A 25,976-nucleotide genomic window follows, 5' to 3' on the forward strand; every position below is an offset into this window, starting at 1 on the left:
TGTAATCACGGATGTGGGTTCCAGTACGCTGTTGTACAGGAGAACAGCTCTGGCAGCAGATCTCTCCGACATGAATCCAGAAGAACAGATTGTAACGTGGCTTATTTCACTAGGAGTCTTAAATTCCCCTAAGAAAATAGTGGATGATCCGGAGGGGTTCCTGAAAACTTCTCTGAAAGATGGAACTGTGCTTTGCAAACTCATTAATCGGCTTCTTCCGGGATCTGCAGAAAAGGTAATGCTTTCTGATGTACTTTGCTGTGTTGAGACAGAGTCCTGCTCAGTGAAACCCTGCACTGAGCATTCTGAGGCCTAGTTACTCTGGTGAGAGAAGCAAGGAGCTTCAGAGAGAGGTATTTTACATTTAAGTTTCTAATTGACAGCCAAGTATGATTGTAGCTTTGGTTCCTTGATTTTGTTTCCATATCCAGACAAAAAAACCCTGCAAGGTTGCAGTTGCCTCACCCATGTTCAGTCAGTGGCAGGAAATACTTGGCCTACCAGAGATCAGAATATCTTGATTTTAAATAGATGGATTTGCAGTGTGTCAGTATTTACATCAATATAATTAATTACAACTGTAAATATATTCACTCTTTCAGAACTCTTACTGCAAAATGCTTTGTTAGTCAGGAAATGCACTGGAGAAGCAGATTGGAGCAGGAATAAGCAAATAACACTTGCATCTGTGCCATTTGGTCTGTCCCAAGACCAACGAATCCGTTGGTACTGAAGCCATGTGAATGCCTCTTGTAACAGTTTGACAAGGCATGTATTCACAGTCCAAAAGTGTGATAAGAATCTGAAGGAGAAGAAAAAGGGAAGGAGTCCAATGAGAGATAGGAACTGGCAACACAGAAGAGAAGCTTTTAAAAAAGCAACTGCACAACAGGTTGTTGGGAGCCTTTCATTATGCAGAAATCAATTTTGCTAGCTCCTTATCTTTTTCTTACTTGTGGTGGTTTGGGGCAGCATGTTGTTAAAGGTCATCAGTTTCCCACTGTCAGTTAGGGCACTGTCATATGCTGGCATTCAAAACAAGATGCCGACAGTTTCTGTGTGTGCATCACTTCCTCCAGTGGCTTTCTTCCTGCTTCAACAGCTTGCCTGCCACCCCCACCCGCCCCCTGAAGAAGCTTCCCTAATTCAGTATAAAAGGCACATGTCAATATTCATGCAGGCCTTCTCAGTACGGGCAATGCAATGAGATTAGTGGATTTTCTTTCTTTAGTATTACCTGGAGCCTAAAAATGAAGCTGATTGCATCAGTAATATTCAAGAGTTCTTGAAAGGCTGCACACTTCTGAAAGTGGAGGTAAGTCAACTTAGATCCTTTCTTTTATTGTAACATGCCAGTTTGATCAGCCTTCTCAAAGGAAGCCAGATGTCGGAGTGAAAAAGTTGGTATCAATTCATTATCTTTTGTATTAATAACATAAATCAGAGCATGGATGATTTAATATTCAGTCTGGGTACTTTGGAAACAGTGTATTAACTGTGAGCTTAACAGATTCTCATCTTCTGAGACAAAGCATGCAGCAATAACAGGAGATATGTCTAAACAGATTTTAACCTGTACCAGTTCATAAATTTTTTTTTTCATTATTAGAAGGAATTTCACATTTTAGCCCTGCTTTAATGGGAAGATGAAGTATTTGTTATACTGTACTATATTTTCATCCCTTGCAACTGTTGTGTAAGATTCTGCAAAACAGATATTAAATTGTTCCTTACACAAAAAAAATAATCCTAATGAATTCAAAAGATACCTTTCTTGTGGCTGTTCCTGATCCAATCTGTGTAGATTCTTATGCTTAATCATAGCTCATATTTGCAAGATCAGAGTCTAAATCACTTCAGAGTTCAATTAATTTTACCATCAAATTTGTTACTTTCTAAAGACTTTTGTGTCACACTTAAATTCCTGCAGTAAAAAAAAAAAAAAAGAAACCTGTAACTATCTTGTTTAAAATATGCTTAAGATTGTGGAAAAAACTTTTTTGAAGACAAGTCTGCCAGAAGCAGAAACAGAATCCTTGGGCATTATACAGAATATTCATGCACCACAGTGAGAAAAGTCCAACCTACAATAGCTCTGTTCCTGCATTTTTTCCTTTGAAGGTGTAAACAAGAAAAGGACCTTTCTTCTCTTTAGAGCTTTTTAGCTAAGCGGCATGAAAATGTGGTACTGCCTCCCTGGTCTTTTGTTGCCCAGTGATGCATTTCTTGGAGCCTGCTGCAGCAGCACAGTCTTAAGACCATACATATATAGAGAGAGATTTATAATCCCTGAAGGCCTATTGCATCAGAAATCACTTGTTGCTAGTTTTCTGGTACTGATCATGTGATTTCCTCCATTTTTCTGAGAGTTTAGTTTTCTATTTTCAAACTAATAATAAAATGGTTGTGGTGGAAGATATTTTTAAAAATGGGAATCTTAAACATCTAAAAGGTAGGAGAACAGTCCTCACCTGTTGCAAAGTGCCATCTCATAGCTTTGAAGCTCATTCTGCAATATTGCAGTCACACTCCACAATTTTCAGATATTCAGAACAGGCAACATGGTGTGTCCATCTCTAGGTGTTCGTCTGATCCTCCATGTGCCTTTTCTTCCTTGGCTTTAATAAAGTCAAAGCTTCTGGCTTCTTTTTTCTTCTGATTTATAACCTACTTCATCTTTGAAATATTCTGAGTCTTCAGTAGCTTTCCTTGTGCTCATGTGTGCTTCTCCTGTTTGCTGTGAGAGGAGACTTCAAAAGCTGGATAAAAACTTGAACCTCACTAACTCGAGTTTAAATTTTGCAGTGAAATGACAACAATTTCTTCTTTTTTTTTTTCTTTTCCAAAATCAAAATATTGTCATATTAGAAAACAAAGACTTGAATTTTGCTTCTTCCTAGCTCCTCTGTAGCCTCATGCAGAAGAAGGCTCAAGGTAGGACAGCTGAGATGGTGGGCAAGACATGGCACAGGCAGAGTGCTTATGCTTCCTTCCGATTTTTCTCCCATGTTGCCAGCTTTTCTGAGTCCTCTCAGGCAAAGCCTCTGCCATCTGTTCCTTCTAAAAGCTGCTCTGTTTGGAACATCTTGACAAGGAGACTCTAAGCAGCATTCCTACCGGTGATCCTCCCTCAAGCCTGATTCCTGATTTGCCTTGGAAAGGGCCACTGCCTTTTAGGAGGGGGTTTGCTGCATCACATTTACTCTGGAAGCGTGTCTGGAGCATCAGAACAGGCAGAGAACCTTCTGCTTTCAAGATCTATCAGCATTTTAACTTGCAGTGATCAGGTATTAGGTAAAAGGAGGATGAGCACAGAATAGGGTTCTGTCCTGCCTCAGCAACATAGCCTGAGGAAAGAGTTCCTTCACAAAAGGTCTGGGCTTAGTACGTTTTAATTCTGGGACAGCCATCCTGCTGCTTACCCAGACCATGGATATGAAAATCAAACCTCAATGGTTCTCTCAAATTCTGCCCTTCTCCAAATGCCACATTGAACGCTTGATTCTTAGATGTGAAGAAGTACCCTAGGGCTGGACCTGAGCCACTACCCTGTCTTGAGACTGACAAGGGTATGTTAAGGTCAAATATTCTGTTCCTGTTGCAGATGTGAACAAAAGAGGGTATTCTGAGGAAAATGAGAGTTCATTACTTATTTTCTGGATGCTGACTTGTACAAAAGGGCCTTATCCTGGGGAATCTCAAACATGACATTAGCATGCCATCCTGGCATCCCTTGGCTTCATTGTACTCTACCTTCCATTTGCTTTTGTCATGGGTGTTTGTGCAGCTGCCATGTAATGCACCATTTCACTGGACATTGCCAGCATGCAGGAAAGGTGGTCACTGTGGAAGGTAGGATTTCCAGCAGCTTTTGGTGGAAACTCAAGTCCCACCTCCCACTGAAACACACACTGCTTGCCAGTCTTTCCCAGTAGGAGGGAATGCATAGAGGCTACTCTTTCAGAGCTACACATACGCACTTCCCTCCTACCCTTTGTTGTCCTGGTAACTCAGGAAGTGGAAGAAAGACACAGTGAGGCAAACAGCAACTTCTGTTGTTTACAGGTGCAGTGAAACATTTGGACATAGGGGTAGAAGGACACTGACCTTCCTGCTATGACCTGGCTCCATTAAGGTGAAGCCATTCTACAGGCTGGAGGTGTGAGCTGGAAGAATCCACCTCATGGCAGAGTATAAATAACAAAACTGTTCCTTAGCTTCAGCACAGGACTGAAGCCTGACATCTTTTGCTGTTTCATGTGTCTTAGTCCTAAAAGAGATGGCAAGCAGGGGAATCACCCCATCCTTCTAACCAGGCAAATGTTTTAATTAGGTGAAATAATGAGACTGTGTCCAAAACTTTCCAACAGCTTTTCAGTGCTAGAATTTGATCCAGGTTATAAGAATATCAGTCAACCCAGCTCTGCTGAGGCAAAGGACTAGGCAAAAGACGTGGGCACATCATTGGAGCTTAAGTGTCCTTAGAGGATTCTTTCATGGTTTGGACTGAGGAACGGTGCAGAAATCCTGAATGTGCTTCATTTACACTGTGGTTTCAACATCTGAGCTGTGTATCTGACCCAAGAGCTGGTCCAGTGAGTGAGCACAGCTAAGGCAATGCCAGCTGGATGCTGGTGGGTTGAGGTGGAAAGTGGACAACAAAGAGTTCTGTCCTGATGGCCAGGTGCAGTTTAGTGTAGAAGAGACAGGGAAGAGATCATGACTAAAGAGAAAAATCATAGAAGGCTCCTGGCCTAGCTTGTTTTTGAGGACAAAAATGGGAACTTTGCTTTTGCTCTTGACACCAGTGTGCATATAACAACATTAGATCAATAGCTAAGCATCATTTGCTAGTGAAGAGACACAAGACCTTCATTCAAGAGCCGCGTTTTATTGTTATTAACTATAAAACTTCTGGCAAGGTCTGAATTTTGTGAACTAAGAACAGTATATGCAAGATAAATCAATAGCTGGATTAAAGCTGGCTGTCCAGAACAATGGTAGAATATGCAGAGGGTAATTACCATCACAGGCAGCACAGAGGTTATTTGTCTATTGGAGGTGCCTGCAACCTCCAACAAACTACCTGGATTGAAGGCGTGGAAGAGCAGGTGAGAGATCATCACCCTTTTAGCTCCCCATCCATGCACTGCCAAAACCTGCTCTGCTTTGGCTTCACTCCAAAGTGACATTACCTCTCCTAGCTGGATACCATCAGAAGCAAGAGCTCCTGCCCAGCAGCAACCAGCACGAGCACTGGAGAATGGGTCTGTGTGCAGTTAGAGTGACCCAGTGTATCAGAGACCAGACCCCTGACTCCAGGTGTGTGGTCTGTCCCTGCATGGGGTTGGGACAGCTGGGCTTCACCCTGGACATTGTTGCAGTGCTCCATTCCCTGTCCACACTGCAGCCTGCTGGTGTGTTGAAATATATGGGGACTTTCCTGTTCCCTGTAGGAGGAGAGTGTTCCCCAAACAGATGGGCACAGGCAGTAGAGGACACGTCTCACTGTCTCAGCTGAATTGTGCCCCATTATGGGCCCTTCTGCAGTGTTTCTCTTCACAGTGGCGCAAACCTGCTGCAATTACTGTTCCAATAGTGTGGGTATTCATTTTCTCTTCTATCCTTTCCTGTCTTTTTAAAGTTTTCTTTTCCTCCTTTTTCCTCCGTTCTTCTATCTCCATTCTCCTTTCCCTTTCTCCTCATTCACTTTTCACCTTTCCTTCCCCCCTTTTCCCTTCCCCTTCCTGATTTACTTTCCCCTGTCCCCTTTCCCTTTTCTTTCCTCCTCCCATCCCCCCACCTCCGGCCTTTCTCTTCTTCTCTTTCCCATCTCTTTGCTCTTTGCTGTCCGCTTCCTGCTCTTCCGGGGGGTTCCCGGTGTCTCCGGCCCGCGGCCGGCGGAGGGAGCTGCGGCCCCACGGCCGCGCCGCGTCCCGCAGCGAGCGGCGGGGCGGAGCGGGGCGGCGGCACCGCCTGTCACTTCCCCTTCCCTTCTCTTCCCTTTCTCCGCGCCGCGATCCGGCTCCGGGTCAGAGCCGCCGCGGCCGCTCCGCAGCACCGCCCGCGCTGCCGCCATGCCCCGGGGCTGCGCGCCCGCCCGCCCGCCGCCGTGAGTACCGACCGCCTCCATGGCCCGGGGGTCCTCGCGGGTGTCCCAGCCGCTCAGCAGGGGTGTCTCCGGCCAGCTGCCGCGGGTGTCCCCGCTGAAGGGGGTGACGGCACCGCGGCACCCTAGCCGAGCACCCGGAGACGGAGCGGTGCTTGCGCTCCGGGTGCTCCGCGGGGGCAGCGGCGCTCCCGCCGCCCGCTCGGCTGTGTCTCGCCGATGCTGGCGGAGCTCCGGCTGCACCGCCGTTCCCGCTGGAGGCAGAGGCAAATCCAGTGGGAGCAGCCGGGTCAGCGAGCGCCCGAAGCGCCGCATCGCTGGGGGACGGGCGGCTCTTGCCCCTGTCCTCGGGTTTGGAGGGGTCGCGGCCGCGCCGGGCTTCGGGCTTGGCGCCCAGCTGGGGGCTGTCCAACTGTGGACAGCTCGGACTCGAAACACAGCCCGGCTTTCCCTAACTTTTCTGTGCTTGCCGTCGCGGGACTGGGATTTTGGGTGCGGATAACTTGCTAGCCGCACCCGGGTTTGGGTCTCCTATTCTCGTCCTTCCCAAAGAGCCGGGCGCTCTGGTCGCGAATCACCGGCTCCTGCTCATCCCCTCGCTGCCTGTGGCGGAGGCTGGCGGTGCGGCAGTGCAGAGCTTCTCTTGCCCGGTGCGATGCTTGATGGAAACAGCCAGAGTGTTTTACCGAGGGGAGCTGCAGTCTCCCATCTTCCAGTGATTCTGGAAGTCAAAATAGCGTTTTAATGGAGATCCTCAGATGACAGGTGTAGATTTAAATGGGGTTTTAGTTACATCTACCTTATCTTCCATGTGTTACAAGTGAAAAAGCCTTTTCTGCCTCTATTTATCTTCTAGCTGCAGTTTGTCTTTTAGCTATGAATGGAATTATCAATGGATTGTGCTGGAAAAAGTAAATTTTAGGTCATAAATGAGGACTTTTTTGTATGAGGAATTTATTCTGGAACAAGCTGCAGAGTTTATTTACATTACAGTAGCTAACCCCACATAGCCACTGTTCCACAGTAGCTGTTCCAGAAAATTTCCCCATGAAGAAGTTCTAAATGTTATTACTTTCTTTCGTGCTAGAATTTTTTTGCATATCTTTCTTCCTACCATTTTCATCTGGACTGTCAGCCTGATGACTCTGAGCTTCCAGCATTATTCTCTGCATTGAAGGATTTGGGATGCAAGTTTCTACTTTGCTCCTTAGGAAAAAAAAGAGGTGTTAATTCAAGGCAGGACTTTATTCTTCTGGAATTACTGAAGTGGAAGAAAAAGGATATGGATGAAAAAATGACACACCAGAGAGATGCATGCAAACAACCCAGCCTGGCTGTTCACTTTCCTCTTGTGCAACTGTAACATCCCATGCTGCAGCAGCTGCCAATGGGGTCAGCACACGACGGAGCTCTCTGTTACCGTCTCCCTTTCCACAGAGATGGGAACGTCGCTGCTTAGGGCTGAAGGCTGTGCTTGCGTGGCGCTGCCTGTAACTGCAGGGCAGGAAAACTGGTTCCATGCACCAGCTGGCAGAGGGGATGGGACTTGAATGGTCTGAAGGAGCTAACCCAAGTGAGTGCAGGTGATAGATCAGCTCAGAAACAGCCCAAGGTAGGTGGGTATGTCCCTGGAATGTGCAGAGCAGTAGATGCGATCAGAGCTGTGGAGCTTCAGGTTTAAATATTTGTAATGACAGCAAACTGTCCCCATGCTAAGCATGGATTAAATTTCTTTAGGGTAGAACGTGTCTTGCAGTATTGAGTCGCTGAGTCAATCTGAAAACATATTCTCAACAAAGACCAGACTTCGTACTGTCCGTGTTGGGCTTTGGTGCTGCTCTGGTGCGTCTGTTTAAGAGGAGGAGATGCCGCAAGCATCCAGGGCTGTGAGAGAGGACAGTCCCTTAACTATTTGAAAGTTGCCAAGCGTACTCAAGGAGCTCTGTGTGGAATGCAGGAAAGGGCTGTTTGAAAGGGCAGTACTAGCCTAAAGGTAATTAAGACTTGTGTCCTTATTACGCAGGATACACTCTTTAGTGTGTTGGAAGTGTTTGTAATTAGATGGTGTCTGCCAGGAGAGCTTTAAAGTCATCTTTCCTGTTCATCTGATTTGTGTATCTGTGGTCTCAATCTGCAAGACAACATGTATTTGGGGATTAGCAGATGGTGCCATGGTGGTACCAAGCAGACAGACTTTTTGTAACTAACTTTTATCTTTGCTTCATTAATGGTAGGATTTGTACAGTCTGTATGCAGTTGAGAGTATTTTTCAGGTGTTAGAGGGGGTCAAAGTGTTTTGGAAACTCAAACTGCCCTCACTGTTCTGGTGGTGATTTTTGAAGTGTACAAGGTTCATGTTATTAGTGATGGAAAATAAGCCCTTGCTAACCGTGTATTTCTGTTTCACCACTGAGGATTAGCAACACCAAATTCTTTAGGGTGAATTTTTTTTATATAAGATAACTGGGTTTGTCTTCCTGTAAAAAAGTGTAAATAAACTATATATTGCAATAGTAGAAAATTCCATGTGTGTTAATTCTGCTGTGGAAAATGTGTGTTTATACATAGATCTGTACGTACAGCCTCAGTCTCTTCAGCTCTCGATAACAAAAATAGCAACAAAATCTTTCTTTCCCTCAAGGCCAGCAATAACCTTCTCAGTGATTTTCAGAGGAGTCTCTGCTCTGCAGACAGCACTGATTCCTTCCCTGTTCACAGCCTTACATTCCAGGTGCTTCTGGGTTCCCCTGCCCTTCCCACAATGCCTGCCAGTGGTGCCCCAGGAATTTTCTGGCTGTAAAGGAAATGGGACTTGTCAGCCCTGAATGATCACCCTTTCCCTGTAGAGACATAGGGGCTGCCTAATCCCCACTGTCACCCTCCAGCACCATGGGTGGCTCCAGCAGCCAGTGTGAGCTGGTTTGGGCTCGACTAACTGAGTTCATCTTTCACAGGTGTTTGATCCACATGATTTGTACACTGGAGATCAGTTCTCCAAGGTCCTGAGCACATTAACAGCTGTAAATAAGGCTACTGAAGGTAAGAAAAAAAGGGGTTCTTCTGTTGTCCTTTCAAAATATTTCTTGTGTGTATGAAGGGCTGGTGTTTAATTTTTGTTAATTCCTACTTTATGGTGATTTCTGGAAGTTTGCCGAATTGTGCTGCTAGGACTGATGGCAGGATTGACGTTTCAGGCTTCTGCCAACTCCGTGTTAAAATGTGATATTTCAGACCTGCTTTATGAACTCTGCAGAGCTCAATTATCACTTTACACTGGGGGACCTCTGCTCAGTTTTGAGCATTAAGGGGCCTCCAAGTAGGTCAGCATAAGTGATCCTCAATGTAAATGAACATGCACCTCCCAAAATGCAAATATCAGATTTTAAAGAGTCGTGTTTTAAAGCTGAAGAGAAAAACAGCTTAATCTGCATAATACCTTTCCTGAATGTCAAAATAAATGTTGTTGCTCGCTGCTCAGTCAATTCTATTGATGTTTTTCTCTCTCTCCTCTCCCTGGCTCCATGGAGTAGGTTTCTGGATCTGGGAAGCAAGCTGATGGCTTGTCCTGTATCCCTGGGAGCAGGAGTAGGCTGCTGAAGCAAACCAAATCACCTTATCCTGATTGCATCCCAGATATGCAGCTGTTCCCTACAGATTGCTTTAAAATGATATTCAGTAGCATAGTCTGTGAAAGGAGAAGTTCAACGGGGGGTGGGGATGATGGCACAGTGGTGCTCTGGGGAGGGGTGAGGGGATCAGAGTCTCTTTTCTGAGATGATGAGGAGCAGGTCTGCCTGGTGCTGGGGAGAGTTCACAGCCTCTTGTCATGCAGGTCAGACAGACAGACATGCAGGTTAGGACAGACTCCTGCACACCCACCTAAGTCCAGCACCAGGAGAAGAGTTCTGTTTCCCACTTGCAGGTTACATTTGAGATGGTTTAAAGGAGGAAATTTCAAAATGAAAATTCATTACTTTCCTCTCATGGGAAGGCTTTTCTTTTAGCTTATTGCATTATGCCTATACATTATATAAACTGGTGCATTAATTATTGTGTATATATCGTACATCAGCATATATAATAATAAATGTCTAATAATAATATATAATGTATAATAATAATAGTATATATTTGTAAGCCATCTCCCGCCCCCTATGATTTGTACATACATGTGTGTGTGTGTGTGTCTCTGTGTATAACGCTGCTCTGAAGAAATTCAGGTTCTGAGGATGCTGTTCTGCAGCCAGGACTCAGCTCTGCTGACAGCTCACTCTGTAGAAGTTTGGGAATGGGAATTTGGCCTTGGCCAGCCTCAGCACCTCCTCAATCACCAACAGCACCCGCTGACCCTGTGTACAAGCTCTTGCAGTTCATGTGGTGGGGGATATGAAATGTAGGTTAACTTGACTGGGAGCAGCCTCTGCAAATGCAAATGTTATGATTGATATTTGCTTCATTAATCTGAAAGCAAAAGGAGAGAGAAACTCTTGCCTCTGTCCTTGCCTGTTGCTGGAGGTGTGTGATGGGGCATGTGCTGACAGGGTGGCAATGCTGCAATGCCATTTTCACATCCATCCCCGTATTTACAGCCCCAGCTCCATACTTCCAGCCACCCATGTGCCAGCTCAGCCCGGGACAGGGCTTTGCTGGGGAATAGTTCCTGTCATATGTTACTGACAAGGCTGTAGAGAAGCTGGGATCCTCTTGGTTTCATGGCAAACATGTTTGAACATATGCTTTCTGTGTTTAAATGTTAAAAAGCGCAATGCCTGCGATATAATTAGCTGCTCAGGCAGAGAGCACCCTTGGGAAAAGTACAGGGGGAAAATAAATATGTGTCTCAAACATTTACTTTTTGGTGGCTTAGTCAAATTCCTGAGGAGCAGGAGCCTGTGTCCTACAAACTGCCACTGCAGATGGTCCAGTTTGTCTATTTTGCCGGAGGCCACAGGCTGAACGGAGCATCAGGGTCAGCCTGGTACCAGCTGCTGCAGTTGCTGCTGTCACCAAGGCTCTGACATGCCTGCACATCCCAACACCCGCAGCACTGCTGCATCCCAACACTCTGGGTGGAGGCAGAGGGAAGTAGGTGCCAGCTAAGGAAAGGTTGTGGCATTGTATTTCTGAGCATCCATTTGAAATCCAAATCCTTGTGTCTTCATGGATCTTTCTATGTAAATAACTGGAGGCATCATTTTGTAGTGGATATATTTGTATTTCAGCAGCTGTCCATCAAAACACAGCAATACAGATGCTTGATGCTTTTTGTCTGCAAGAGAGGGCAGGGGAGGAAAACCAGCTGTGCTGGATCAGACTAGGCTCATGTGCCAAAAATAGTGTAGGAATGCAAGCAGAAAACCCAGCTATTTTAACCATAGTTTAAGCAACATATGGCAGCAGTGTTCCGTGCTGGACCAGGCATAAAATAGGACACTGTCATGATGCGATATAAATGATACACTTTCCTGCCAAACTGTCAAAGGCAGTTTTACATTTGTTTCTAGGTTTCTGCAGACATTTATAAAAGCTTTGGAAGATTGGGAGGGGCAGGGAGAGTCATAAAATCTACAGTAATGGAGTAATTTCCGTGGGACTGTGGCTGATGACTTGAATAAGTGAAGTCTGGACTCAGGATTTATGCCCTCCCTTTCAGAAGGAATCAGGGGAAGAATATCTCACACAGGCAGCCAGCCACATCCCTGGCCTGTGAGTCACCAAGAGCAGCCAAAACCACTCCTGCTCAAATATCAGGATGCTTCAGAGAGAAAAACCCAACTCTGTTGGCAAAGTGGGTTTTACATGGGAAGGGGTTTTGCAGTTCCCACAGCCCAGAAAGCTGGGAATTCACCGTGCAGTTGTCAGGCAGTTGTGTAATGAGCAGGACAAGAGAAGAAAACTGACTCACTGACAGCACACAAGGTTTACCATGGATGTTGTCCATCTCTGGAGTGTGGACTGGCTAGACTGGTGTGTGAGTATGGCATGGCTGGGCTTTGTAAGGCAGCAGCACCTGGCTGTCACAGTCAAGGACCTGGTCCCCACTGTGCAAGGGTTAGGAGAGAGACAAAGCAAGTCCCTTCTCCAAGAGCTCACAGTTTGTGTTGCTCCAAGTCCAATCTAAGGATGAGGTATTTTCCTATTGAAATAAAAATCCTCTGAGGAAAATAAAAGCCCAGCTGAGTTCCTGTAACTCCTAACAAACTTCCCCTTCGGAATGAGTTTTCCATGCTGACATTCAGACTAGAGGAGAATGGAGGAAAAGCAGTTTGTCTTTTCTGATTTCTTCACATGTTTTATGGCTGTATATCCTCTCCTCTTGCAGTGTTTTCAAGGCAGAATTCCAAACATGGTCCATGGACTTGCACATCCAGCACAGGGATTCCTGCAGACTGCTCTGTTCTGCTTTTGAGGTCCATGGACACATGTGGTCCCCACTGCAGGTGGAAAACTGCAACACTAGAATGCAGAAAGGTCCTAGAATCTGAAGAGAAGCTACAAGACCAATCTTAAAAGTCCTTTGCAGTTTACTGAAATGATGATATCTGCTGTTGTGTCTTTTAAGCACCATGGGACACAGAGGAGTGGTGATCTGACGGTGTCCCACAGTGTGGTATGGGGTACAGTAGCAGTGAAGCACTGGGAATTACTGTGTGGCTTGCATCCCATGTTTTTACACCTCTGCAGCATCCCACAGGATTCTGAGGCTCAGCGCTGCCAGATTCTGCCAGAGCTGGAACTGCTCTTAGCAACAAGGCTACTGACTCAGTCTCTGAATAGTTAGGACCAGGAAACTTTTCACCCTCTGGCAATTTTTTTGGTATTAATATAGAAACAAATCACTAATTACAAAAACAGATGTATCAGAGCTGCAGCATTGCCTCCAGCATCAGGTGGGGAGAAAAACAAACCTAGAGACTGGTTTGCAAAGCCAGGAGCTCTGAGTGTGAAGGAGGCAGCTCCAGGAGCTGCTGGAATGATCTGAGCCTTTCCATGGGCATTTCATCTCCTGGGGATGACACTCCTGTCCTTCCTCAGCATGGCTTGAATCCCTGTCTCACATGACTAATGGCAACGGTCCATGAACAGCAATCAAAATAGTGCCTAGCCTCTTTCAGCTGGATAATGAACCCAGAAGGACTCCTCTAAATAGAGGAGTGATTGTGTTGACCAGCTGTTCAGCATTCCTCCCTGCTCAGCGGGATAGCCCACACTGCAGCTGCAGAGGTGACCTAAGAGCACTCACTGGAGAGCTAAATTTTGACACACCTTCAACAGTACTTACTTTGATCCCAGAAACACCCCCAGTGGGAAATCACAGTACTGAGTACTATTCTACTTTTCTACAGTTTTAAGGGGGATTTCAAAGAAATACTGCAATTGGATGTGTGGCTGCAGAGCTGGCACAACCTAGGAGTGCCTTGGGATGCAATTTAACTTCTTCCATGATGGAAGGGTTATCCCAGCCCAGAAAATCACCCTCACTGCTGACTGGGAGTACCCATGCTGCAGATGCCATGCACTTGCTGTCTTGATCTCATAGATGCTCTTTGAACTGCTGTGCCCTGTTCCTCTTCTCTTTACAGGCTTTACTCTTTTCTTTGCTGTGATGTGGAAGGATGGTGTACAGCCGAGTAAAACTCAGATGTTGTTTTGTTTCCCCAGATCAGCTGTCAAAAGGGCCATGTTCACATCTGTCCTCTGATAACTCCGCGGCTGGAGACCCCCAGAGTGACTCCAAGGGCACAGCCTCCCAGTCAGCAAGGGTGTTACGGAGGCAGTCCAAGCCTGTGGTACCCTTTATTTAACGTGTAATCGTGGATTTGGTGGTCTTCGGGGGAGGGTGGGATTGGTGCCTCTGTGTCAACACCAGAGGTTGTTCTCCCCTGATCTCCATCATGGGTTTGCTGTCTCAGTTGGAGAGAGTCCCGCAGCTTCTCCAACTGCAGTGTTTCTCTGTGGGACGTGAGAAGAGTGATTCTTACCTGCCACCCGTTGCACTGGAAAACTAAATTAATGCTTGGGAGGGACTTCGTGGTCCTCTGAAGGCAGTGTTTACACAGCAGCAACATATTATTGGTTGTTATACAGAGCAATACTGAGAAAACAGCTGTCACAACAGAGAAGAACAATGGCTTGTCCTAGTTGTTTCTGGCTTTTTTGACGATTTACTGATGTTTTTCCACATTTCTTTCCTTAGGAGATGACCGAGAATGGCAGTCACCAGCTGGTGGTAAAGGCCAGGTTCAATTTTAAACAGACCAATGAGGATGAACTCTCTGTTAACAAAGGAGACATTATTTATGTCACTCGAGTTGAAGAAGGGGGCTGGTGGGAAGGCACCTTGAATGGAAAAACAGGCTGGTTCCCAAGCAACTACGTCAGAGAAATCAAATCTACCGGTAAGCAAATTGCTTCAAGGGCTGATTGAATGACAGTGGCATAATGCAGTGAGGACCCTCATGCCTTTGGGAAATTGCTGCTATTTATTAAGGACTGTTTGTGTACTTCAGGCAGCTGGGCTAATGGAAGGATGAACGGAAGGGTAAAGCGCAGTGTTTCGGATGAATTGCTTGAGAGCTGCTTCACCCTCTTCCCACCACACTGCGCCTTTCTCTTGCTTCCCCCAAGCCCCAGCAGCATGGAAGCAGGGATGTTGTCAGAGGATGAGGACAGAGATGGATGTGGGTCCCCTTTGTCCTGGAGAGCTGTCAGGTCATTCAAGTGTCTGAGCTCAAAACTAGCTTTTTGTTAGAGACCTTGGTCAGGCAATGTATTTGTGTTTGATCCTGGCTTTTCAGGCATCAGTGGAATAGATGCTCACCATCACGATGTGGAATCGGACAAAAACTGCATGGCCGCAGGGCATTGTCAATATTTTGGTCCAATAGTGATGGTTGATTTCACAGAGTACATTTTTTCCCCAGATGCTTCTGCTGCTATGTTGAGAAAGGAAGAGAGAGGGGATGATCTGTCTGATGACATCTGCCTTTATTGAGCTTTGTCTTGAGTGTCCTTAACATTTTCTGCGATGTGGTTGTACCCAGACATAGGGTGGTGATGATGTGAAGCCCCTGCCCAACTGCCCTGTGGCATTACACATCCATTCAAACAGTTGACCCCTGTTCAGGCCTTTGTGTGAAATTAAACTGGTTTTTTGCAAGATGCAGCTTAACTCCTTAGTGCGCCTTGAGCACTTACCATAGACAGAGACCAATTGTGTGCTTGATGCTGCTTCTATGGCTCAGGATCTGCTCTGGCCTCAAACACTGAGATGCCAGCAGGGGTCTGTGAAGTAGCTGCAACGTGCAGCCCCTGCTAGACATCCTTTCTTCTACTCTTGCAAAAATAAAGCAAAGGAGGGGAAAAAAATTGACGATATAGTGCTTAGAATTAGGTCAGTTTTTATTTGATTCTAAATGAAAAAAATCATCTCATCTCCCACTGTTTCCCTCTGGGAAATGATGTCTGAGCTGGAGCAGGAAGTTGTAGCAGGGATTGAAGGCTTGTCTGGCACAACTCAGGAATCACTAATTAACTCAGTGAGGGGAGAAGAGAGATATTTTAAACAAAGGAGAGCAAAGCTGAGTCCTAAAGGGAAAATCAGATGGTAGCTGCATGACATGACAGCACCTCACTGAAGTGAAGGGCCAGTCTCCCATCGATCCTGATGGAAGAGTCCATGAGATTTTTCTGTCTGCAGAACTTTTCCCTCCAGATCCTCTTCTCAGCACCGTTTCATGTGACAGCAGGGTTCATTGCCCTGGTGTCTGCATGCTCAGGAGATGTGTCTGTATTGCAAGTGAGGAATGAGGGACCATCAGTAAACTCTCCCTGCCCCAGGAATGCTGCTGGAGCTGCAGCTGTCAGGGAGCTGCTTTTCCCACCTCCAGTGTGTAAGAGTTCAGACACACTGTGAATGGAGTTACTTGTTTCTCAGCAGTGTCCGTACCTCTGCTGTGTCCTAGGTGTGCCATTTGGGTGGAAATATTCTGTGATTCTGTGAAATAACTGTGGAGCTGAGCTCTTATGAGCCTTTAGCTGGAAGTGACAGGAAGCATTACAAAGGCAATATTTAGACAGTACATAAAGAGACTAAATTTATCAATTTCAAGTTCCTCCCCTGCTATCAGTGTGCAAGTAATTGCCTTGTGTGAGCAATTGCAGGGAGCCAGGAGAGCCTGGCTGCTCCACTTGGCACGGAGCTGTCTCAGTATGTGCAGTGTGGCCAGGACTGGGGCAGCCTTGCACTGCCTGCCTGTCCCAGTCCAGAGGGAGCATGGTGCTGCTGGGAAAGCCATGCTGCTGGAAGGGAAGAGGCTTCTCTAGGGAGGAAAATTGGAGCAGGAATTTGTCCGTGTGTGTGTGTGCATATGTACAGAGCTGGAGGCATCCACAGAGATTTATTAAATGCAGAATGAGAATTGATATCCAGGGTCTTGTGAGCTTTTAATTTAAATCTACCTTCATTCATAGAAGGATTTTGCATCATAAGTGACTGTGGGGATGGGAGGTCAGCGTATTGATTGGGGTTGGCTTCAAGTGCCTTGTGAATCACCTGTTAAAAAGATAGTATCCGTCATTTCTGACAGACACCCAGTTTTAAAAACAAATTTAGTGGGCCAGGTGAAGCAACACTGTAGTTCCAAACATTGACAGACACTGGGCTGCTGCCAGGGATTTTGGAACAAACCTGGATGTTGGTTGGCAGAGGCTGCACAAAGCTTCTGGTGTGACTCGCTTGGCCACTGTCAGTGTTGTGCATGCCACTGGTTTTATCCTGGTGTTTTTTGAAATGGTGAAACAAACCCTGCAATTGGAGTTTTGTGGTCAGAGGGATGAAGTTATATTTGCTGGACATAATGTGGCAGTGTCTTTTCCTGATGGAATAACGAGAGCCGTGCACTGTAATTTATTCATGGGTTTTTTTTGTACAGATAAACCACTCTCTCCCAAAGCATTGAAAGGGCTAGAAAACACTCAGATGACAAAGAATTATTACCCTGTGGTAAGTTTGAAAGTGCTGATCATACATTTTAATAAGTACCATGTTAATCATCTTATGAAGTAGCTCCTTCCCTTAAAAATCATTGATGCAGTTTATAACAATTGGGGATGTGACTCTGTGTTTAAATGCAGCTGTTTCCAATTCCTTGATTCAAGGCCATTGACACAATAAACCACAAATGGAAGTGGCTGCAAGATGTCAGAAGTAGAGGCTTGAAGTAGACAACTGAGATAACTAAGGAGAGGTGGCAGCTTTCAGATCAATGCAAGGGGAGAAAGCACAGTATTTCCTGTTGATAAAGATGGGGAGATAATGTCATGGTGTAAGCAAGCAAAGTCAGGGCTCTGGCCCCTCTCTTGGGTTTGGCTGGAGATGTTACACCCCATGGTGCCTGTCCCAGGCCTCTGCCAGCCCTCAGAGAACGGGAGCTGCCACAGCTCATGGCCTGGCTCTGTAACTGGGCTGGCTTTGGAGCAGCCTGCCAGGCCATGAATTGCTCCTGCAGAAGGGGTAGGGAAACATCCCCTCCTTTACCTATTGCTGCCGAAGCAAGGAGGTCTGGTAAGGTAGGGCAGCTCCCATGACCCCTGTGTCCAGGCTGTGGGGTAAGAGAGTGAAGATGCTTCATGTGAGCATCCCTGGCTCTCAGTGCTGGAGTGGAATCCTGCTCATCAGTATGTCTAAATATATATCAAGCAAAGCAGAAGCAGTATGTCCAGGGAGCTGGAAGCCACCTCCACTGTCTCGAGGGCTTATCCACACTGAGAAACTGGAGTGCTGACTGGGAATGTGCAGGCACTGTGTTTGCCTGCTATGCAGCCAGAGACAAACCAGCTGCTGAGGTGTATTAACAGGACCAAACCTAGATCATTACATCCCTGAAGTGGCAAATGAGTTGTGCCCTGCTTGATCTGCCACAGAAGCCATCCTTGGTGCAGCCTTTAACACCTGCTTTCCAGGCCTCCCCAAGTTTGCAAATTAAAATCTCAGTATTTGACCACCAGGACTTCCTGAGTGTTCTGGGTTCTGCATTAAGAAATGTAATTTCTGGACTTAAAATATGCTTCCATGCTTTGCCAGACTTGGAAGCTGATGTCATGTTCTTTTGACTAGTTTTCTAGTACAAAGATCTTCTCAGTGCTCTGTCTCTCACCCTAGGTGTTGCAAAATATTCTGGAAACAGAACGAGATTATGCAAAGGAACTACAGTCACTTCTGGGAACTTACTTAAGACCCCTCCAGTCTTATGATAAGTAAGATATAAGGGCATCTGAGGTGGAGAGAACACTGTGGGAGCCTTGGGGTGTCATGGACAGAGGGCACCCACTATGACAATGTCATAGACATTGTCCAATCAGGAGAGATGGGAGAGTCGTATTCTAAGGTCTCTGTATTTCAGTCACTTCTCCCTTCCCAAAATCTTCATGTGGGAAATTTTTTTGTGCTCTCAGCTTTGTAGGCCTAAATGAGGGTGTTATGACTCTTAGGATGACAGAAACAGGTGCATTAGCTTTGGAAACACCCAACCTCACTCAAGGAGCAAAGAAGCCCCTACCTGTTGGACCTTCCTCCCATAGGGAAACCCATGGCATGAATCCCTGAAGACAAAACTCTCTGTCAGTGCACACACCTTCCTCCCCACCTGTGGCTGAAATCCCATCTGTCTACGTCTATTAGATAGCTAAAGATCTGAGAAGATTAGTGGGATTAAGTGATTAAAATCCAATTAAGATAATACTTGGCAGCAGACTTCTTTTTAGGAGACTGTGGTCTGTAGCTCATAGATCATGAATTTTGGTTCTGTCCAATGCTGTATCTGGGGAAGGAGAAATGTTGAGTCTTTTTTGGAACGGCTGCTGATGAATAAAAATGGGGTGTTCCTGAGAGGCACTTCTCTTTGATGGTAACTGTGGTGATGTGGCTCTTGTAGGCTCAGCACTGGGGACATTGCAGCATTGCTGGGAAACATGGAAGAAATCTCTGCTTTTCAGCAAACACTGAACCAAGCCTTGGAAGAAGTTGCAAAGTAAGTTTGTGTCATAGCACGGAGGTTGTTAAGCTTTTTAACTGTGGCTAAAAATAATAGAAAGGCATGTTCATTAATATTTCTCCTGGCTGCTGTCTTAGACTTGTTAAATATAGAAGAAAAGAACAGGTCTGAGGAAAGGTTGCAGGCAGTGCTTTGGCAGGAGGAAAGGTAGAAGGAACTCTGAGATTACTGGTGTTAAGGCATCTGCTGAATGAGTGTCATTAGAACTGACACAAAAGTGTGCCTAACCCAAAGATGCAGGCACATGCAGGGTGGGAGATCTGGCAGGTATGAAGATGGGAATTGCCAGGGAGCAAAGAGCAAATTATTAGAAGTGATGATTTCCTGCTGGGAAGCTGACAGGCATAATTAACCTTAGCTAAGGGCTGAAAAGAGATGGGGAAAGACTGAATATTGAGAATATATTCAGGCTGTGGCTTCTCCTTTCTCTGTCTTTTCATATTCTTAGGCAGCCCAGAGAGTGGTACCCCCCCACCCTCACACTGCCTTTAGTTCCATCCTCATCATCCCAGCTGTAGCTCTGCTGGTGAGACATATCAGGTTGAGTCACAGGTTGTCTGAGGCTGATAATGGGTTGTGATGTTCACTGTCTGCACCACAGGAACCCAGACCCACCCAAGGATCCCCCTCTTCCTCCTCCCCAGATGGCAGGTGTGGATATTTTGCTTGGTGCTGCAGTTATGAGGTGGCCTGGGAATGTCCCTGAGCAGTGGGTAGTTCCTGGGCATGTCCCTGAGGGTGCAGTAGCTGCAGGGTGCAGATCAAGAGGCTTAACATAGCTGGTGTGTTGGTGTCTGTAGGCTCCCTGAGAACCAGCAGCGTGTGGGAGGCTGTTTCATGAACCTGATGCCCCAGTTCCGCTCCCTGTACCTGACCTACTGTGCTAACCACCCTTCAGCAGTGAATGTCCTCACCCAGCACAGGTGAGTGATGGAGAAGGAGATTAAGACTCCTCTAAAAAGTTAACTTTTGTTATTAATACTTGGCCTGGCATAGCTGTTGACCTATGTTTTGACAATAGGTCAAGGGTATTTCCTGCTGCTGGGACTTGGGGCTTTTCAGCTGGGCCTTTCAGCTTCAGCATGAAGGCAACTCACACTGCTCATGTTCAGAGCTGATCTCACAGGTCCTTTTTTGCACAGGACTCCCACCTTGGGTCAAACAGGCAGCCTCAGCTTTGGCAGTAGCATCTTCTGTGATTGTTACTTGCTAAACAACCCAGATGCTGTTTCAGATCTACTGCTGAAGTGCTCACACACTGACAGATGGGAGGGTGCTCCCCTGTGGCACCCCAGTGGGGAGGACATCACTGCAGAAGGAGGATGGTCATTGAGTCACTCAGTTACCCAGTTTATTCATTGAGCTTCTATTCAACCAAATAGTTGATTTTCAGGGTCATTAGTAGATCACATTAATAGCATCTTTCTTCAACGTGACCCACATGAGTAGACACTTGAATTTGTGTGATGTCCAGCTCAAGAGTGTGCCAAGCCAAGATGCTACAACTGTGTCATCCCTAATGCCGGTTAGCTGTCTTCCCTGCAATGATGGGAAAGCCAGGACCACATGCATAGTGTTCAAGTCTTCCCATTCTGCAATGAGAACTCACAATGTATTTACTTACCTGCTGAAATCCAACTTTAATTCAGTGTAACAACAAGCCTGGCTCCAGCAAATGACTCATTCATGTGATTCCTCAGTCTGACCCCTTTTCCTAAATCAACCAAAGAATCAGCTTTGGCAAATGTGCTGACACACAGAAGCCATGTTCTCTGGAGCAATGTACATGCAAACACCTGCATCACAGTTTCCAGCAGGGTCCCAGTGCATTGCTGCAGCCTCCTCCAGCACAGCACCAGCCTATGCAGCCCCCCCCACTGCCTCCCCCCTCTCCCTATCCACCAGATACCTGGCCGTGTACCACCTTGCTGTGCTGGGGGACCAGCTGCTGGCACCAATGCCCCAGGAGCTGTGCATTCCAACACCTGTGGCCACATGACATCCTCTCCTGCTTTCCAGAGGAGAAAGGTCTTGCTTGGGTAGAAGCTCCATGCCTGCTCCATGGAGTGGGTGGGGGGTGCTCAGAGAGGAGTTTGTGCTGCCTTTAAGGAGGCCCAGCTCAGCGCAGAGCCCTGGCCATCAGGAGAGCATGGGCAAAACACAGCCCTCAGCTTTGAGAGCCCTCCTTGTTGTTTTTTCTTTTTTGTTGTCTCTTTTTGTAGTGATGAGCTGGAGAAGTTCATGGAGAGCCAAGGTGCGGCCAGCCCAGGCATTCTCATCCTGACCACAAGCCTCAGCAAACCCTTCCTGAGGCTGGATAAATACGTGACACTGCTGCAGGAGCTGGAGCGGCACATGGAGGTAGGTGGGGTGTGGGGCTGCTGGGCAAGCTCTGCCTGTGGATGCTGCCAGAGCTGCTCCCTGGGCTTCAAGAGACACCTCTGCCTCTTGGTATTTGAGCATCATGTGGCTAAAAGTACTTACCACATCTCCAAGGAGATATCCCATGTTCCCCAGACATTATCCACCTTTCAGATTAAAATTGAGAAACTGGTGGAAGAGTCTGAGGAATGTTGTGGAAGCACATTACCTGCTCTTCACCCCAGCCCTTCCTCAAAGATGGGCCATTTCCAGCACAAGTGAAAGCAGAGTCTAGGGTTGGGCTACAGCTACTGTTTATTTGCACAGCCAAGAATAAATCTGTGTTTTTGTTATCATTTGATGAGATTCCTAAGCCTGGCCTGTGGCTTGCAGGCACATTCCCACCCCTTGCCCCAGCGTTGTGCTCCTGGCTGGAGGCAGAGCTGCACAGACAGACATGGATCTGACCACCAGCACAGACACAGGGGTAGAGAGCAAGCCCCTGGGAGCAGGGAGAGCAGTCAGGGGCACAGAACTCCTTGGCAAGAAGCAAGTGTGCTTCAGGACATTTCTTGCCCCAGGGACTGTAGAGATCTCTACCACTGGAGCTCTGCTTCTCACTGCTGGTGCACTACAGCTACAGGAAGGCAAAACTCAGGGGTGGTGCAAGGGGCTGAAGAAAAAAGAAGTAACAGTCTGTTTTTAAGCAAGTTTCCTTTTTCTCCTCATCCAGTTTTAATTACCAGTTAACTCAGCACATTTATCCATGACCTACAATCAAGCCAAAGGATTAAAACTTCTATGCTTTAGCCAGGGATGTTCCTGCATAGGAGAGGGCATGAGAGCCTGCAGAGTAGGCACACTCCAGACCTACCTGTTCCCTCTCACCTGGCTGAGCTGAGCTGCAGGGACTGAGCTGAGCCTGGCTGCAGGCACCATGCCCATGCAGGGGTGATGTGCTCTTTGCAGGACATGCATTGAGCTCTTTGCCTACTCTTTGCAGGCAGTTCAGCAGTGGGTTTGGGGACACACACGTCACCTATTTGTCTTGGTTTCTAAGCTGAGTGTGGGAGTTTTGTTGCATGAATCGGTAGGCCTGAGGTTTAAGCTGTGATGCTGTGGGAAGAGGATGGCTGTGTGCAGTGTGGATGTACACCACAGCATTCCTTGCACTGCTGCAGAGCTGCTGAGGGGGCAGGGGTGTGTTCAGGGCAGCCACTCATCCCACATTGCAGATGAGCAATGCCAGGCTGCAGGGGCAGGTCCATCACAACCTAGACACCTTATGATTTGCTTGGCATGAGGACTTAGTGGTGAGGAGCAGGGCCTTAGATCCAGGAGAACATTCTGGGAGAGTACTAGCATACAGCTGGGGTCAGAGGTGAGGGGCACCATCCTGCTTTTACCTGGTCCAAGAGCTCTCTGCTCAGACATGCCCTCTCTTAAAGCCAGAGGTGAAGCCCCCTTGATGGTGGTGGGTTTCCACCCTTGAAGGGCAGTGGCTGGAATATCTGGCACTGCAGTGGAAGTTTCCTTCCTGAAGGTGCACCCTGCACCACTGCCTGTTTTCATTGATTTTAATTTGCAAGTCAGACTTGTTCTAAGTCCGGTCATACCTACTCTTGCTCTGCCACTTCACGCTCATTAAATTGGTATCAGTAAATTGCATACCTGCCTTTTGCCATGCCGTGTTGGAGTGGGTGGTGGGGAAGGTACATGGGAGATTTTGACCTCCTCCTGAAGACCATGCTGCCTGTATCCTCAGTCCTGAGTGTAGTGGAACAGTGGGTGATGCTCAGGATGGGTTAATGCTCAGGGTGGGTGGTGCTGCTGCTGCTGCTGATGGCTGAGGAATTTGCTCTTCCTTCACTAGGAGGCGCATGCAGATCATGAAGATGTTTTGAAAGCCATCACATCCTTCAAGTCCCTTGTGGTAGGTGGCAATTCTTAAAATAGAGCTCTCCATTTCAGGTCTGCATTTCACAAAGAATGAGTCAAGCCTGACATTTGTCTCCTCATTAGGAAAAAAGGTCTTTTGGAATGGAAAAGATGGGTTACAAAGAAACTTAATTTCACATTTCAAGCCTAGAGCTGCTCCTCTGGCTGTGGCAAATACATGCTGTTTCTATGGTGCCAGAGCAGAGATGGTGGATCTCCAAGTTTCTCCTCTGTTACTGAAAGCCACGTGTGGACTGTGGTAGCAGGGTCCCCTTCATGTCCTGTTGCCTCCAAGCTCTAATCATTTTCCACCTGAAACTAGACCATCCCTTGCTCATTGAGAGAGAGGTTACCATGGCTGTGACAGACCCAAGTGCTGGTGCCAATGGGAAGTTCCCCATTGAGCCCATGGAGTAACTCTTGGTTTTGCTGAGGTTTGCTCCACAGGCATCAGGAGGCTTGGACCACATCCCAGTAATTTGTGTCTCCAGGTGGTAATTTGTGGCCGTCGGTGGGGAACAGAGAGAATGGATGAGTCAGAGATAACAAATCCATTTCTGTGAACTCTGTAGCCTGCACCCCTCAAAGTCCTGCTGCACTGAGATGAAATGGAGGGGGAAAAGCCATCCATATGCACAAAGGTTTTACCTGGAAAAGCTTTTTATGGAAAAAAGCTCTAGTCTCTCTCGCTTTGTAGCCACAGAGAACCTTTCACTATAACCACTCCAGATATGGTCCAGCTTCCTTCCTTTAGCACAACAGATGTCACCCGTTTGTGACAGATGCAAGTGTTTAGCAGTGCAGATAAAAGATGGGGAGGAGAAAGTTCATAGAAAACAGGAAAGGGCGATCATGTTGCATTTACTTAGAAACTCAGCACCCTTTCAATTTATTCTGGAAGCTAATAGGGGAATAACTCATTTAAATTACAAGGTGTCATTAATCTTTAGGAAATCTCGTAAGTGCTGGATGGTTTTACTTGAAATGTGTACTTGGGTGATGAGTAATTTAATGTCGTTATGACACAACTAAAGAGGTTCAGTGTGAATTTGAGGTTAGACAGGCAGAGATGCCCCTTGTGATGGGCATGTGGTCCTGTTATAGGACCAGGAAGGCTCCCAAGCAAAGGCAAGGAGGGACCAAGGAGCCACTGTGAGTCACAGCGGTGCCTCTGCACAGACTGTGATGAACTCCTGTGGATTATATTTGGATTTTTATCCTGGGAATGTTGGATTCAGACACTTGGGGAGCCATCAAAACATAAAATAGTTGTAGAACCAGAGTAAACCCCAGTTTGGTTCAAATGTGTGTGATTTCAATCTAGACCCAATGCAGCCTCTCTTTGAAGAGCTGGATAGTCAGTGAATTGGAAAGGAGGAAAATCTCTGTCAGATAAAGGGGTTTGGAAAAACCAAGCAGTTGGTGAAAATAGCCTTGGTTTAGCTTTGCAACAATTTTGCCTGTTGGCAGAGGGGTCAGTCAAAGAAAGTATTGCTTGGATTTGCAGGACTCTGTTCAGTCAGCATTGTCCTCTCTTGCTGAGAGCTGAGGAGATACTGGTCACTCCCTGGAATTTCTCCAGTCCCCAGCTGCCCAGCATTGGTGCAGTCTTTCAAATAACAGCATTTTCAGAAGATTCTTTTTTGTGCTAATCTACAGCACCACCTAGTCCTGCTTTTGGGTTCCCAGATTTTGGTTAGAAAATATCCACCCATCTGACTTGTGGGGGCTTTGCAGTGCTACAAGTTTAACTCTGCTCTTTGGCCAAAACTGGCAAAATCCCTCTAAGCAGTAGCAAAATTAAAGACATTTAACTGTGCAGCCATCTTGGTTTGGAAATTTTGACCCTGAACTCTTCGAGGTAGGGCTGGTTTGGAAAGAAAAGTTTGCTTAGTGCAGTTTGCAATTTCCTTGACATTTGAATGTAATCATTACTTCATAAATCACTGGAATGTGATTTTTTAACAGACTTCATGTAATGGAGCCAAAGTAGGCTTTCCTGATCCCTAACATGACCATCCCTGAGCCCACAGGGCTGTGTGAGTTGTTGTTGGTGAAACTGGGATGGTTTAGGTTGGCTTCTGCCCTTCAGCTTACAAAGCTCTGCTGTGATTCCCAGTCACAATGCCAGGAGCTGAGGAAGAGGAAACAACTTGAGCTGCAAATCCTTTCTGAATCCATCCAGCGTTGGGAAGGAGAGGACATAAAAATGATGGGAAACGTCATCTACATGTCCCAGGTTATGGTGCAGTCTGGGGGAAGTGAGGTGAGTGTGGTGTTCCTTCTGCTGGCTCTAGACTTCATGTCTGAGTACCCGCTTGCTCCCAGGGTAAGTGATGTGAGGCGGTAATTCCTCTCCTTCCAAGCCACAAACTGATGACAAATAATGCTGATAAATAATTTTACCTTGGGAAGAGCTGTGCAATGGGACTGTACATGTCTTTGGAGTGAATCAGGCACCCCGTAGGCTTAGCTTCAGGCCTTTGGTGGCCCACTTTTCAAAAAAGAAGTAT

General features: G+C 46.6%; 1 protein-coding gene across 7 annotated transcripts in view; it reads left to right on the plus strand.

Moving 5' to 3' along the window:
- ARHGEF6 (Rac/Cdc42 guanine nucleotide exchange factor 6) overlaps positions 1-25,976 on the plus strand; it is a 38,963-nt gene continuing 12,987 nt past the window's right edge. For 2 of the 7 annotated variants that reach the window (XM_059859529.1, XM_059859530.1), the window contains exons 1-12: positions 1-235; positions 1,232-1,315; positions 9,064-9,148; positions 13,772-13,899; positions 14,307-14,508; positions 17,044-17,114; positions 18,273-18,367; positions 19,045-19,140; positions 19,965-20,087; positions 21,387-21,525; positions 23,399-23,458; positions 25,583-25,729. In XM_059859529.1, coding sequence (XP_059715512.1) covers positions 71-235; positions 1,232-1,315; positions 9,064-9,148; positions 13,772-13,899; positions 14,307-14,508; positions 17,044-17,114; positions 18,273-18,367; positions 19,045-19,140; positions 19,965-20,087; positions 21,387-21,525; positions 23,399-23,458; positions 25,583-25,729 — 1,395 coding nt within the window. In that variant the 5' untranslated portion in view covers positions 1-70. Of the gene's footprint in view, positions 236-1,157; positions 1,316-6,002; positions 6,113-9,063; positions 9,149-13,771; positions 13,918-14,306; positions 14,509-17,043; positions 17,115-18,272; positions 18,368-19,044; positions 19,141-19,964; positions 20,088-21,386; positions 21,526-23,398; positions 23,459-25,582; positions 25,730-25,976 lie in introns of those variants that run through there. The other 5 variants (XM_059859532.1, XM_059859534.1, XM_059859533.1 and 2 more) reach the window with 5 other exon arrangements.

This window comes from Haemorhous mexicanus, chromosome 14, assembly GCF_027477595.1.
Source record: "Haemorhous mexicanus isolate bHaeMex1 chromosome 14, bHaeMex1.pri, whole genome shotgun sequence".
NCBI classification, from domain to species: domain Eukaryota; kingdom Metazoa; phylum Chordata; class Aves; order Passeriformes; family Fringillidae; genus Haemorhous; species Haemorhous mexicanus.